Below are 15,889 nucleotides of genomic sequence, written 5' to 3' on the forward strand. Positions count from 1 at the left end.
GCATACTCTTCAGCGCGCTAAATCACCAGCTCTGGCCGTGTAAACAGGCCCATGTGGTCTCTGGAGAGCCAGCCTGAAACCACACTTAGCTTCTTTCTTGTGGGCTTTTCAACGCAGCCCTGAAGAATTGCATTTCATCTGTCTTTTGCAATGTAAACATACTCAGTGGGAAATAGGCTGCTAAATGTCTTTATAGATTTGGGCTATATTGTTTCTTTCATGGTTAGCAGATAGATATTTTTTTAAAGGTCTTAAAATTTGTGGTTTGTTAGGCTTATTTTTCCATGTAACATCTGTGATACTTTAGGTAACATAATAAAAACCTGAGAGACTTTGTGTGGCTAATTAACCCCAGTTGGTCTAGGGTTTTATCCTTGGAGGTGTGTAAATAACTCAGTGGTGGTGATGCTTGAAAAAAAAAATCCTTTGTAACAGACACTTCAAATCATCTGACTTGCTTAAGGGGAGAGAAATGAAGACATACCAGACACTGAGTTCAATTCAAGTTCATTTTTATTTCTGATTTCAATCATTGATTGCAGTGAAAGCTATATGTGCCCCAGTGCATGCAGGATAGGTTCATGCAATGGCCTAAATTTACAGTCTTACAGAGATACCTCGGTCTCAGTTACATGCGTATCATTCCCCTCGGTGTCAGTGACGGCTGTGCTTGCTTGCGTGTTCTGTGTTGCAGAAAGATTGGTTGCCTCCGTAGACTTTTTCCTGACCTAAAGGATGTGCTTGTGTGTTGCTAATTAGTTTAAAGGTTAGTAGGTTTTCGTACGCAGTAAATTCTATAGTGAGAAGCAGTTTCTGAGGCTGGGAGCCATTACTCTTTTTTTTTTTTTTTTTTTTTTTTTTTTTTCCTCCTAGATCTCAGTAAAGCGGATTTAAGGCCACGGGGGTAGTCATAAAAAGCTTTTGTTGTAGGAGAATTTTAATCTCGGTTTATAATAACAAAGGAAGTACTACATAATAAATATTTTGTATTATAGCTGTGAAAATGTTATAGGAAAGTATTTTACTGGTTCAAATATTTTCGTATAAACATAGCTGTCTGTTCAGAAATTGGTTCTGACTAATGTGAGCCAATATGGCCTATTCTGTATTGAATCTTCCTTTGTGATTAACAAAAGCCAAATGTTGGTACAAAGTAAGCTTTAGATTGTTATCATTTTAAGTTTCTGAAAACTGGCTATGTTAAGATAGGGGTTTTTCTTTCCTGAAGATTATTTATGACATTTTACATATGTCTTGACTGTTCCCACTATCTTGCTAATTGGGGGAAGTATCAGCCACGTATGATAATTCTGATATTTGGTGCCTTGTGATAATGCCAAGTGCTGAATCACCTTCAGCTTCCTCTGAAGTCACCAAGCAATTTAGGGCACAGTGAACCCTTAACGCTTTGTGGATATTAATCTTCTTGTAGATTCAATCTTTAAAGAAGAGGCCATAAGAAACACTAGGCTTGCATCACGTATCCTGGCCAGATTGGCAAGGGTGCCAAAAGCAGCCACAGGGACCAATTCTCAAGATATCTTCCTGAAATCCTCTGCCTTTAAGTAGAGGCATCTTTCTATGCATTTGGCACCATTCATTTTCAGGCTTCTCGTCACTGTAAGACCATTTTGTTGATCTGCATGGTAGTGGAAGTAAAGTGACCTACATTTTGTCATGGTAGATATATGACATACATAGAAAGGCCAATTAAAAATATCTTTTACACATCTTTAAAGTAGAACTTTGTATGTGTTTGATCTGGGGAAGGCAGGACCTGGCTTCTTTAGGTCTGATAGTGTCAGACCAAATGGGAAAGACTCATCGTTCTCGACCTTAGTGAACATTAACAAATTTTAATCATTGTTATTCCAGTTGTTTTTTATGTTTAGTGCCTACTCTTTAAATAAATTACGATTTTCAGGGAAGTATTCATGGGATTCACAAAGCTTGGAACAAGATACATGTTTTTAAGTAAAATTTTAAGATGGGTATATGTATTCTGTCCTTTTCCAAATTTCTCCATTAAAACTTCAAGCTTGTCTTCTATTGCTGGCATGCTATTCCTTACAATCTGTGATGCAAAAGTATTTGGTAAAATGGGTATTCTGATCTGTTTTGGGATACTCGGCCACATAGGGAGAAATGGGCAAACAAACAAACAAAGTTTCCCAGTCAGAAATAAAAGTGCTCTATTTTAGTTGTATCTACCTTTGATGAAACCATTAATTACAATTGCCTGTATTCATTTTGTTCTTTAACCATCACATTGCCATTTATAATTAGATGATACACTGTTGAAATAAAGACCATGTCTGACAGCTTAGTGTCACATGCCCATCACATTTTCATTCTAAATAATAGATGATCTCATGTATATGTGAATATTGTGATATTACATATGCAGAAGCCGAGGTTATATGAACAGCAGTCAATGTTTAACCCCCTCAGTCTGAATTTCATTTCCTTTTGGATTTAGGTTTACTTCAGAATTAATTTGCAATAGCATAGATTTCATTTATTAAATAGAATGAAACTAGGAGTTAAAAGAAATTAAATGAAAAGATGCCAGTGATCTTTGTATTTGGACTTCCCAAATATTTATCTGATGACTTCTTTCTCTCTCTTATTCCATATCACATTTCTATGAAAAGTAGATGAATCACATATCACATTTCTATGAAAAGTAGATGAATCACATATATAAAAATATTTGTAACAGACAAATGATATGATTTATAAATGCAGAAATTTACAAATACCCACTCCCATGAATATATAAAATATGGTCTTACGAGAAGTATATATGTGTACAACTGTATGAACACTTGATGGTAAGTTGTAGAACCCTTGGGTAAGTTTTTATGGATTAGGTTTATTGAAAGAGAAATTTGATTCATTGTTTAAATATGATTTTTTTGCTACAGCAAAACATGGCATAATTTTCAATACTAGGCCTTGTTTACTGTATGGTTGCCTTGAGTTTTCTGTAGGAATATTTCTTATTATTTCTGAAAACAATAATGAAATGGGTTTGCGTGAATGCACGATTTGCTCATGAGGAGCAAACATGGTCAAGCAAGGCACAGAAAATAGCTTTCAATGAATCTTTATAAATCACCATGCTAACAGGCATTCTGTTGGCATATATGCAACAATCCATACGTGTTACAGGCAACTGAAGATCATATGTGAACTGCTGTGTCGCTTATCAGCATTCGGTGCTATTTTTGCATTCTCTGCTTGCACAGCCCTGATGAATTGGTTGGTAGGTATGAAACAAAAGCCTGAGGAGACATAAAAAGTAAAAGAAAAATGCCTTAACATCATTTCTGTGTAAATGAAACATGATACCAACTTCCATCCTTTCAGAATCAGACTTAAAGCTTTGGCAGATAGCAAATCAGTTCTTTTCCCCTGATATACAATATCTACCAGAGGTGTAATAAAACAGTTTGGTGTATCACGTTTACTAGGAAGAAATTACTTCTCTTTGGGTTTAATATGATAACAACTCTTGTGGTAGTTTGGTATGAAATATTACACTGTCTATCACTTTTTCAACCCATAATACTACCATTTGCTACTATAAAGTCCAGTGGCAGGTAGGGACACAAATAAGAAGGGAAGGCCCTTGGTGACTGTTAAGCGTCCACACACTACGAATATTTTTAATTGCATCACTTCAGATCCTACCTCCAAGGTGGTTTAGCTCTCTGCTGTTCTAAATCCTGGATATGAATCTATGGCTTAGTAAGACAAGGAAATGAGTTTTAATATAGCAGTAATTTTTTATATACACATTTTTTATATGTACAAGAATGCACATATGTATTTCATTGCTTAGTTTCTGTTAGTTAAAGCAATTGTTCTGTAGTTCGTAGGTATCTGTAGGATTTCCTGTTGAGTGAGAATGTGGCAGACTCTGCATATGTATTTGTCATAGCTACAAATTTGATTTGCAGTGTCTTAATAATATGTAGAATGGCTTCGTCACTGTTACCCACAGGGTGGATAGACGTTTGTTAAAAGCTAATGGGAAACTTGGATAGTGAATCAGCAGAGGAAGTACACTTTTGGCCATCTATGAATGCTCAGCTGCAGACATATATAACTCTACATGCACTTAAACATTTCATCTGAAATGTGTAATTTTTCACTTTTTAATGGAAGTGTGATATACCCGCTTAGGCACCATGCTGGCTAAAATTCTAAACCCTTCTGCTGCTTTAAGGAAAAATAAAAAAGACCAACAAAGAAAAAAACTCTAGAAAAAAATAGACAAAATGCATTTGAATTTCCACTTTGGAACCGAAACTACCTTCAGCAGGCATATCATGTCTTCTTAGTAAGTCGTATCTCAAAGTTCATGGCTAGTCCCTAGCCGTGAGGCTGGAAAGACACACTCTATAGCTTTATGCAGTACATGAGAGAATATTTCCAGTATGTCTCCTTTCTGATGTAAATCTCTAAATAACTTGGAAGTGAAGCAATTTTCAGTAATTTTTAGGTGTTTCAAATGTTTCTGCTTTAGTGCCTTCCTCTGTCTAACTTTTAAAGAGTTAGACTTGTGCTGAATAAAGTATCTGATATTGCAGGTAAAATACAAGACAGTATTTCACTAACATCTCATAAGGTCTCTAAGACATTCCTAGAACAGTTCTTGCTGGAGGTTGGAGATTGTACAAAATATACAGTTATGTCATATTGTAAGGGCTTTGGAAGGGATTTTCTTAAGTGCTAAAATCACAAAGGAGCGCAAATGCTATTGAATATCGGTGGGACTTAAGCTCTTTAAGACATGTATGAAAATCACAACTTTTCAGCTACATGGGTTTGAAATCATCAGGTAATTCTTGTGACTCTTGTGACATGCAAATATTCTTTTATGTTAAATCCAATGCATTCCTATATTGATATACATGAAAAGAATACATTTTTGTACTTATATCTGGATATATTTCTGTAAGTAGCTCAAAATGCACATAGAAATCTCTCTCTATATATTTTATATATTTTTAAATAAATAACTTCCTGTGATTTAGGGAGAAGTAAAACAGGAATAAATATAGATAGACTTTTAGTTATGGGTTACATTCTGTTCTCATGCTTACCATTTGAGGCAATCAGCAATCTATAAGTGCACTTAGATTCTCTTAGAAAATGTATTTGCAGGTTACCTTTATTTTTTCCATTCTTCATGACTCAAATCCCCATTGAAATTTCAGCATTTCTAGATTCCTGGATGATAAAAGACGTGCTTTTTTGTTCTCAAACAACGAATGCCAAAGGCAAAAGAAGTATGCAACACTATCTACATCACATGTGCATGTTCATTTATCTCAATAACTGACTGTCATCTTTGTGTGCATACATCTTACAATGATAATAATAGCCTCACGCTGCTCAAGATGTCAAATTTTCAGGGATAGATTTCTAGCTGCAGGCAACCTGAGCAAAGTGTCTCATACTGAGAATATTCTCCTTGTCACTGACCACATTAGACCCTTTAATGTAGCTTTACTTTTTTATTCCATTAATGTCTTCAGCTTCAGTAGTTATCATATGTGATTTGAGTCATAAGCATATGTTCACTTAAAAATATAATTAATATAATTAAGTAGTATTTTAGTATAATTGCAGTAAACATGATATGTATTCAGTTGTTTATGCAATTTCACTGCGTTTTGGTGAACTTCGAAACTTTTCAACCATTTTGTAAAACAAGGGGGAGAATAAATGTTTCTAAAGGGAGATCAGATTTTTTCATATACTTTTAATATATATTTGAATAAAGTAATAACATTTGGAATCACAAGGGGGAAATATGTTGTTTTATTTTGGGTTACTGGATTCCACTATCTTCCAAAGAACTGAATTAAGAGTTGAGAACATAACCTTATTAATTTATTTCTGCATTAGGATTTAGTTGTTTCTGCCCAGCTGCTTGCCTTTGAAGTTGTTTATTTACAGGTGAAGAACTAAAGGGCAAAACGTTTCCATTTTTTCCTTTAGAAATGGAAACCAAAATAAGGACAAAATTCATTCAGAATACTAAGCTTGATCCACTAGCAGGATAATACATACATTTCTTATTAAGAAAAAGTCATTACAACACTTGATGTGAAAATAGGATTTATATCTAATTCTAATTTTTAGTACTCTGTCTAATTATATCAAAATACAGTAATATTTGGAAAGGAAGTGTACTACTTCTGGCCAATAAGCATTAAACGAAATATTGAAAAGCCAGTATTACATTAGGCAGAAATAAAAAAAGAGTAATAGAGGTATAAATTTGAGAGGCTTTAAAACAGAGTTGTAAGAGTAAAACTCAGGTAAGTAAGTTTTTGTATGAGAAGAGGAAACTAAGTTAGTAATAAATTTGGTTTTTTTTTTCACTTTTCATGATTGGAAGATCACTGCTAACCTGTTTTTTGTCATTATCTATTACAAAAAGACTTTTTTCAAGTTAATGAATATAACCTTGATTTTCATAGATCAGAGGAGGAAAGCTTATGATCACATATACAAGAAAGAATGATGCTGGCAAGTATGTTTGTGTTGGAACAAATATGGTTGGAGAGCGGGAGAGTGAAGTGGCAGAGCTCACTGTTTTAGGTAAGTCTTTTAAGACTGTACTAAAGATAATCTCCATGAAAATGAAAATGTTCAACTTTTTAATTTTTCCTTGGAAACTTTTTATTAAGGGTCATTTTCCTCTGCTTCGTGTTCAGTGTTTATATTGAAAACAATTTTGTCACAGTTGCATTCCAGTGAGTGGATGATAATTAATGCCTTAGCAGCCCACCTTGGAGTGTTGTTGCTATCAGAACTCACTTGTGTACTTGGCTTTCAAATTGAAAATAATCCCAGCACTTATTGAGTGCATCAGAACAATAAAAATAGCAAAACAAAAATTAATATAATGAAGTAGACCCTTAATAGTTCTCTCTCGTTGAAGAAAATCAGAATTATTCCATATTTTTATTCTAAGCAATTATCTTTTAAGTTATAGTAGTGTGCTACAAAGATACAACGTTTCTTGTTCAAATGATCCTAATGATAATTCCTCTTAGCATTAAAAATAGATTTGCATTCAAGATAACTTATTTGAAATTTTTATTTTTTGTTGCCATTGCAGAAAAGAAGCTATACTTCCAGTGCAAAATCTCAAACTATCTTCGTTATTTAAGGGTTGTCTCCTGACCTCTGTAAATATGATTTTGGTAATTTTCATTCAAGCTCCATCTGATGTTACTTCAGAGTAGTAGGAATGGTCAAGGTAGCTTAATTCTGTTTGCAGAAGAAATAGAAATTTTTATCATCACAGGACTTTCCAATTTGAGAATATCCAAGCCATGAGATCAGAGCTCTTCTGTTTCCATTACAGTGCTGTTGCAGTTACCCTAGCTCTTGCCTTCTTTCTTTCTGTCTTTTTTTTCTTTCTTTTTTCTTTTTCTTTTTTTTTTCTTTTTTTTTTTTTTTTTTTTAATTCAAGTCTGAGACAAGTCTTCTCAGTCTTTAGAACTTTCGTCTGTCTTCCTTCACTATTTTTTAGAATCAAGGCACAGGCAACTTGAAGTCCTAATTATAGTTTTCTGTGAAGCAGGCTTTTTCTTAATGAGAGCATATGCTATCTTAAAGTTGCTGAAATCTTAAAAATAGTGCAGTAACTTTTTAGAAGCTAAGGAAGACTTTCTGTGATCTGCTATATTGTTTCTTTTTTTTTCTTTCTTTCTTATTTTCTTTGTAGACACTTTCAATGGGAGAAATTTATTGTCAAATTGATCTAGAACTTCCAAGCATAATATAGAGTTGAAGGCATCTCATGGGTTTAGTTCTGAGACTAGGCTCCTGTTTAATTGTATTGGTTAAGTATAGTCAGTGCACTCTACCACTAAACACAGAAACATAATATGGATTATTATATAATCAATGTTGGAAAGTATTAATTTAATTCTCTTGCTGAAAACTTTTAAGCAAGATTCATTACAGAGAGATGGCTTGTTTTGCCTTCTTTTTCTACATCTGGATCTTCAAGTGTATTTCTGATTTTCAGACGGGAAAAGCAAGTAAGGTTTTATTTTTAAACAGGAAAGTAAAGCTTTGAATGTCTTATCAGTCTATGTCTAGAAGTCTTTAATACACTTTATTTTTTCAACTCAGGCCTGTCTTAGACTAAGAAACATGCTGACTTCATACATTAATATCATTCAACATAAATCTTTTGTTTATGGCTTGTGGTTATTTGGAAGTTGAACTTTCACTTTCAGGTCTCTACTTTAGATCAGGAGGAGGATTATATGCCAGAAACCATAATATTAGAAAGTTTCAAAGTGATCCTTGTTAAGCTTTCCTTTTATTTACCAAATAATTGTGTGACAGAGATAAATACTTACACTAATGTCAGTGCTGATTTCCTTCATCCATTTATGTGTTTGAATAAGAGGAATATGAATGAGCAGACAAAAACTTCTTGGACAATTACTCTTCCTTCAGGAAATTGTTCTAAAAACTTATGCCTCGTGTTTTTTAGTATTGCACAGTATTGTTGGCCTTACCAGGACAGCACTTTTTCGTAGTTTTGTTGAATGTTCTTCCCAAAACTACTTTTACAGTGAAGTTTAATCTGGAATATTTTGTCCGTATTATATGCAGCTACAAAAAATTAGGGAGGTTGGGAGGTTTATATATGTATTTTTTAATTCATGGTTAGATTCATTTCTGTAGGTTGCTGTTTTGTTTCTCATTTCTTAAAGATGAACCTAAACTATGACTGACGGCTTAAAGATCAACTTTATCTGACATTACTTGTCTAACATTACAGATACAGGCAAGTTTTCTGTAACACAAGTATCCAGTTGGTCTGGACATCCTCAAGAATGAAGGAAGTTCTTGTATAGGGCTTTGATTAGTCCTCACTTGCATTTCAGTCCTTTCTGAACCATTCACTAAGGTTTTTCACTACTGAATCTCTAAATCTATTTGGAAAAGCAAAGCAATGTTCAGAACCGGCCTTGTCAAACCTAACACAAGTATCAGACACGAATAATATGGGCTCGTCTCTTTATCCTTCTGTCCAGTTCTTTTGTACTCAATGAGAAACCTATGGAATGTTTTTGGGTATTCAATTCCTGATTGTGCCAATGGCTTGAGATTCTTGCAGTTCCAGGGAGATGATATTTCTATCTTTAGTACATGCAAGTCAAAACATGTAGCTGTCTTCTCAGCTCCCTCAGAGCTTTCACAGCTTTATAGGCAACAAGATCATCTGCCTTAGGCAAAGGAAACTCTAAAGTACTCCCTTGTTAAACCTTTCCTGTTCTTTTACAGATTATAAAACCTGGACATCCTTTCGTCATCAGATGCTGCCTTTCTAGATGGGTAATCCTTCCTGGATTATCCCACTATTTATTAACAACATTTTCTTCCTTGTGCATGTGCAAACCTTGTTGCACTTCAGTCTGGAGTGAAACTCTATTAATATCCCAGCATCATAAAGCTATAGACTGTGTTATGTCTACGTAGAAAAGTGTATTGATGCCTTCCCTGAAGTTTCCAATGGGCAGCAGATTTGCCGGAACTACACAGCCTGAATTGAGATCCCGTATTGTCTCAGAAAAAGTATCCAGTAATTAATCTGACTCTGCTGAGCCAGAACTGGGGTCATCCATGCCCTACAATGTAATTCAGGGATAACTGCAATTTTTGGAATTAAAAAGAAGACATTATGTTTTTTGGGGGGGTTTGTTTTATTCTCTATATGCTAGTGAAAGAAAATGTTCTCTTTCTAATAGAGCATTTGAAATGATTGCCTCATACATGAGTTGCTAGTAACACCTGCAAACACTCTCAGAGAGGTACTGTGCTGGGCTTGGACTTAAGTTGTGTTTCTTTTATCTGTGTTTGATATGATAAGGTGTAAAAAGTAAAGAACCCTGTGACTGGATCCTGAGCCACTGCTGAGGCTCTGGGCCTCCTATCCTGGTGGCCATGGTGCCAGCCACCTTCAGGGCCTGGCTCCTGGCTGAGTGCTTGTCCTGGGGTCAGCAGCTAGAGGAGCAGTGACAGAACCGCCTCCATCATGTTCATGGCACTGCTCCCATTGCCCTAAAAACAGAAGATCCAGGAAAATAGCAGTTCAGGCACAGAACTGCTAGACTTGTAGTTCTAATACCCCTTTCTTTCCTTTCCTTTTAGAAAGACCATCTTTTGTGAAGAGACCGAGTAATTTGGCCGTAACTGTGGATGACAGTGCTGAGTTTAAATGTGAGGCAAGAGGAGACCCAGTCCCTACAGTAAGATGGAGGAAAGATGATGGAGAATTACCAAAAACAAGGTGCAGTGCATGGAGCTGTCTCTTTGATAAAATCCAGTTTGGTGTATATTGTAGCATTTTGACATTTGACAGCTAGCAATTCTTTTGCCTGAGTGGAGAAGGTCCAGCTGATTTAAAAAGATACTTCTTATTTTCTTGGTGCTCTACTGCACTTAAAGATTATACTAAAACTTAGGAAGCATTTGTACTTGGGTATTTATGATGAAAACACAGAACAAATACAACAAAAAATGTACCAAGTTCAGTCAGTAATACCTGACATAGATTAATTCTTCACTTGAAGAGTCTATTGTAATTATTACACTTTTTGAAGAATATATACTAGATAATAAATTAGCTTGCAACACCAAGTGCATATTGGAATTGCAATTGATATAAAATGTAGTCTATTAATGTGCAAAGCTGCTTGTTGGACATATGTTTTTTGTTATTAAGTCTCCCATTTACTTTCTTCTATCCTTGCTATATTTCAGAGCAAAAAGTAAAACACCTTATTAAAAAGAAATGCTTTCTGTGATAGATTATTTCTTCATTTTGTTTAAATTCCCAATCATCAGTGAAAAAAATGTTGGGGGTTTGGAGGGCTGAAAGAAGAAACGCAGTTGCAGTTGGTGCCTGTCATCCAAACCCAGATTCTTGTTAATCTAGTCTATAGCTTTAATAAAAGCTATTGCATTTTTAAGAGGAAAATCCACTTTTCTTGAAGGGAAACATATTGACTGCATTACACAAAGAAGAGGAAAAAAGGTGATGAAAGGAAAGGAAATAGTATAAGACCACATCATTTCTTTAAAAAATGATTGGATGAGTTGTGATTTATCTTGATTTATCTTTTTAAGCAAGTTGAGTTATCTTCTGAGAACAATGCTTTCTTTTAACTATATTTAACAAATTCATAGTCAAATGGAGAAATTTTAGAATAATAAATATTATTAAATTTACCTATTAGAAGAGTTCTAACAGTAAAAAGTTCTGTGTTAGACCTTTACATCTGTATTATACTACCAAACTTCTACTGAGGTCAATGAAACTAACTCACCCGTTGCAAAAGAAATCAGAATAGGTTTTCAAATATTTACATGTCTTTTGCTTTGAAATTTTGATTTTTTACATTATCAATTTATAGCATTTTATAAATACTTTATAAATATTTTTTCTCATGTCAGTGTATGAATAAAAATATTTTAAAGCAAAAACACCATTCTTACACTTTACAGAAATTGTGCAAAGTTTGTCTTATTCCCATAGTAGTCATTGTTTATTACTGTGTATATTTAAAGATACGAAATCCGCGATGATCATACCTTGAAAATCCGTAAAGTCGTGGCAGGAGACATGGGCTCATATACTTGTGTTGCAGAGAATATGGTTGGAAAAGCTGAAGCATCAGCAACTCTAACGGTTCAAGGTAAGAATGTTTCTTTATCTAATACTGTAACCCAGAATTAAAAAAAAATGGATTTTTAATGCAGTGATATTATTGTAACAATAAGTAACTCTGTGCAGGGTTGTAAAATAAATCATGTAAAAATACCATTTTGATTTGAGTAGTATTATTAAGAAATGTAAGCATTTCAGATTCAACTTTTTTTTGTAAGTGATCTTTACAGTACAGGATGGAGAAGTAAATACATTTTGAACTCAGGTGATTAGAAGCATGTTACTTACAATTTTTGTATCTGAAACCCTGACAAAAAGAAGAAACTAGTGTTACCAAACCACATTGCTCTGACTTGAAAAGGAAGACTTATAAGTTCAAGTACTGCTCATTTTTTCCAATTAAATTTAGTAAAGAAGCAGTGTATGATAAATCTGTGTGTATATATCTTTTAATACACTAACCCAGACCACTGGTGTTGCCTTTTCATTACAAAAGCATATCATAGTACTACTGTTTCTTTGTAAGATAAAAATTCAGTGGAACTCGGTGAACTAGTATGTATAAAAATTCTTCCTTGCCTTTATATACACAATCCAGATGTTCACCATTCAGATAATCCCCCTCTTCCTTTCCTGGCTAGCAGACAGGCAATGATGTCATACCGATGCTTTTTTGTTAAGCACTGATGTTCCTTCTGTCCTTTTCTCTGCTCAGTGGGAATTAGTCATTATGGAGTTCTGAGGAAGTATAGATTTAAAAGTATTTTATTTAGTAACAGGCCCCTATTTTGACACGTTTTCTGTTACAGGAAAGGTCTTGTCCTTAACCTGCTCAGCTTTTTCCAGTTTCCTTGCCTGACGCAAGGAACACTTGGTGTCTTTAACATCTGTAGCTAGAAAATATAGAAAGGAATTCTTTTGTTGAAGTTCTCATAAAATCAAGCATTTTGAGACGTTCTGTTTTGTTAGTTGTCATGCTATTTATGCATCAAAACTGATGTTTGCAAAATAATCAGCTTTTATACTCTTTTTTTTAGAATAAAAATTAACACATGAAAAACAAACACGATTTATTCAGAAGAAAAAGACTGAACTATTTTAAGAACAGTGATTTGTTCTGGAGAACACTTCTTATATCAACAGTTAATCTTGAAACTCAAATGAACATGTTAGTATTAAGGAAATTTGTTTTTATGACTGATTGAGCAGTTACATTTCTGGAACTAAGATATTGGTAGCCCTAATCCTTCATAGTCTGATTTTCATAATAAGCAAACACAGTCTTGTAATCCCATTTAGGCTAATGGTTCTACGCAGACATAAAATGACATCAAAGTGTAGATATTAGAGATCTAGAGTGAGATCTTCTGAACTTTGGTAAAACAGCAGTACTTTTAGCAACAGCCTCATAACCTAAGTCTTAATTCAGCAAAGCATTCAGCATGTGCCTGGTTTCATTTCTGTTTTACAAAGCATGTAAAAAAGCCCATACTTTAATCATAGTTAATTTGTGAGACTGAGAGACATGTTTTCAGTTAGTCCTGTGTTTGACTTGTCTAAATCAGTACCCATGTGGAGGAGGGAAAACCAGTCCAAGGCTTAGGATGACTGAAATTATTTTGGTAGATTTCATGACATTTTCTAATGGATATTTTTCAGCTTTTGAATAGACATTGCAGCAGCACATTATCTCATGAAGTTGTCAGCTTAGGAATATAGGAATATGTTCAGGGTCTAGAATTAGACTTTATCAAGGCTTACCTGTGTTCACTACATTAAGTGGATGATTATCTAATGAAGGTTTCATGCTCAAAAGATGAGTTCAGAATAGTCCTAATACTGTTTTGTTGAACTTCACTATCCTAGCACTTGGCCATACATTTGGTGAAATCCTGGTTCTGAGAAAAATTCTGCTTCTTGAAATTTTATATTTGACATTTCATTGCAGAGAAGGATATGGGAAGACACCAGGCTTTTTTTAATTGAGTTGTTCTTTGTAATACTTGATAAATTAGGAACAAATAGCATGATTAGTGTACTACAGAGCAGGGTTTTATATAAGATAATTACTGGTCACTGGTGTGGATTAGTTCCTTTGGGTAGTGTTGGGTTTTTCTGTTTTTAATTGAAAAATATATTGCGATAGTAAATATGCAATTAAAAAAACATTTTTAAAAAATGTCATTGTACTGGTACTACTATCTTTTCTGTAATTTTTTTGTGAGCACTTATATTACACAGTAGATATTTACATTGTAACAGCTTTGCTCTGTGGATGTTTTTATGGGATAATTTGTCTCCCTGTGTGAATGGATTGCCTTCTGAGCCATTTTTCCTGTACTAGTGTGCTCATAGAATGGATTGATGTGAGAAATTGTAATGTCTGGGGCTAATTTGTGATATAGTAAATGATTATTAAAATCCATTTATTAGAGTATCCAGGTTACCTAGGTTTATAGAAAAAAGTAAAAAAGCATTGCACTAGAAAAAATGCTTTCCATCCAGATTTTTGTCACATTTTTCCCCTCCTTTTCGTTCTCTTCTTTTCCTTTCCTCCTTTTCCTCTACTCCTTCTCACCTCTCCTTCTCTCCCATTTCTTCCTTCCCTTTCCGTCTTGTTGAAAACACACACAATGTTTTCTAGAGTCAGCTTATTGATAATGCTACATTTTGAGAGGGAGATTTGATCTTGTTTTTCCACTGCTGAGATGACATTGGTCTGACAGTGTTCATGGACACACAGCTCATTGAGGAATATGTGTGTATATTTAATATGAATACTGTTTTCTCAGGTTGATTTAAGAAATGGAAATGATAAATCTTTCTGTGCTTTTCACTGGATGTAAGGATTAAAAAATAAAGGTGTGTTCTGTTTTACCAGAATGCCATACTACTGTGCAAAGAAAGAATACAAGAATTAGTAATGGTGACCCCGGAAGATGCATGTCTGTATTAGGAAAGGAGCAGTCATAATTTCTAAGTGTCTATGCAGCTGACTTGCTGTTCTGACTGAAACACAATGTGCCACAACAGGTTGATGAAATATGGTGAACTGATAACATAGTGTCTCAACAGAGAGCTAGCCTGTGTCTAGCAGTCATACTAGCTGACCCTACTCGATCTAGCAGACATCGGAGCGTATAAGACATGCCCAACAGTGCTCTATATCTTAGGAAAACCGCACAGTGTACCAATCTAATCTAAGCTATTGGTACTTCTGCGTACAAACTCTGTCTGTATCTTTGGAATAGAAAATCATCAGCTCAGGTAATTCATCTATTCAACAATTATATATTTGGATACTAACTGTAGAAAATACAAACGATAGGCGAGTGCATCAGTTTCATTTTGATGGTTTTTTTGCTCAAGGCGCCTAACATCACAGATTCTATTTTGTGATGATTATTGGAAGCAATATTTCCCTCTATTCAGGTTCCAAACTTGGGTATTTTAAGTGTTTCTTCTCTTTAGGTGATGTGCAGATGCAGTATTTTTATTGCAACTTCACTTATGTTCCTTAACTAAACTTGAGATTCTCTATTGGCATGGAAATATGAACCCTTCCCTTAGTTTTTTACTGTTGCAACTTAAAAGCATTTCTATTCTTGAAACTGTTTGTCAAGTTAACTTATTTTCTCCTTAGAGAATTAAATAATGAAAATTTAATCCTGCTGTTGCTTGCATTTTGCTAAAATGAGAATGTCTCAATCCACTGTTTTCATTTTGTAGCAGTGTGTAGCACATATGTAAGGCATCCAGAAGCTTTACTAATACATATGGAAGAGTTTTGTTTAGGAGATGACTATTTAATAAAAAAATACTGCAATCAATAGGAACTGCTAAGAAACAGTCCAGAGGGCAATAAGTTATCTTTTACCAATGTGTAGTAAGTAGCTGATGTGCTCCAGCAGAGCGAAATGATGGCAGAGAGTGTACATCTGGGCCCACCACATCTCTCTGTTGCTCTAGCCCTAAGCAAGTTGGATGTATTTATTGCAGATGTATTTAATATATGTGCAAGATGCTTTTCATGTTTTCTTGGAGATTGCTAATACGGGTTTTGCTTAGCTTGATGTCTTGAAGCAGGGCTGCAAATGTGATAATATTGTATACAGTTTAATTGAAGCCCATATTCCTACGGCATATACAAAATTATCAAAAATACAT

The 15,889-nt window shown here is 34.5% G+C and overlaps 1 protein-coding gene across 1 annotated transcript in view; it reads left to right on the forward strand.

Annotated features, from left to right (window-relative positions):
• ROBO1 (roundabout guidance receptor 1) overlaps positions 1–15,889 on the forward strand; it is a 312,623-nt gene that overhangs the window by 221,078 nt on the left and 75,656 nt on the right. Inside the window, exons 4-6 of the mRNA XM_062597683.1 lie at positions 6,501–6,621; positions 10,204–10,342; positions 11,623–11,750. Coding sequence (XP_062453667.1) covers positions 6,501–6,621; positions 10,204–10,342; positions 11,623–11,750 — 388 coding nt within the window. The remainder of the gene's footprint in view (positions 1–6,500; positions 6,622–10,203; positions 10,343–11,622; positions 11,751–15,889) is intronic.

This window comes from Rhea pennata, chromosome 1 (genome assembly GCF_028389875.1).
Source record: "Rhea pennata isolate bPtePen1 chromosome 1, bPtePen1.pri, whole genome shotgun sequence".
Lineage (NCBI taxonomy): Eukaryota > Metazoa > Chordata > Aves > Rheiformes > Rheidae > Rhea > Rhea pennata.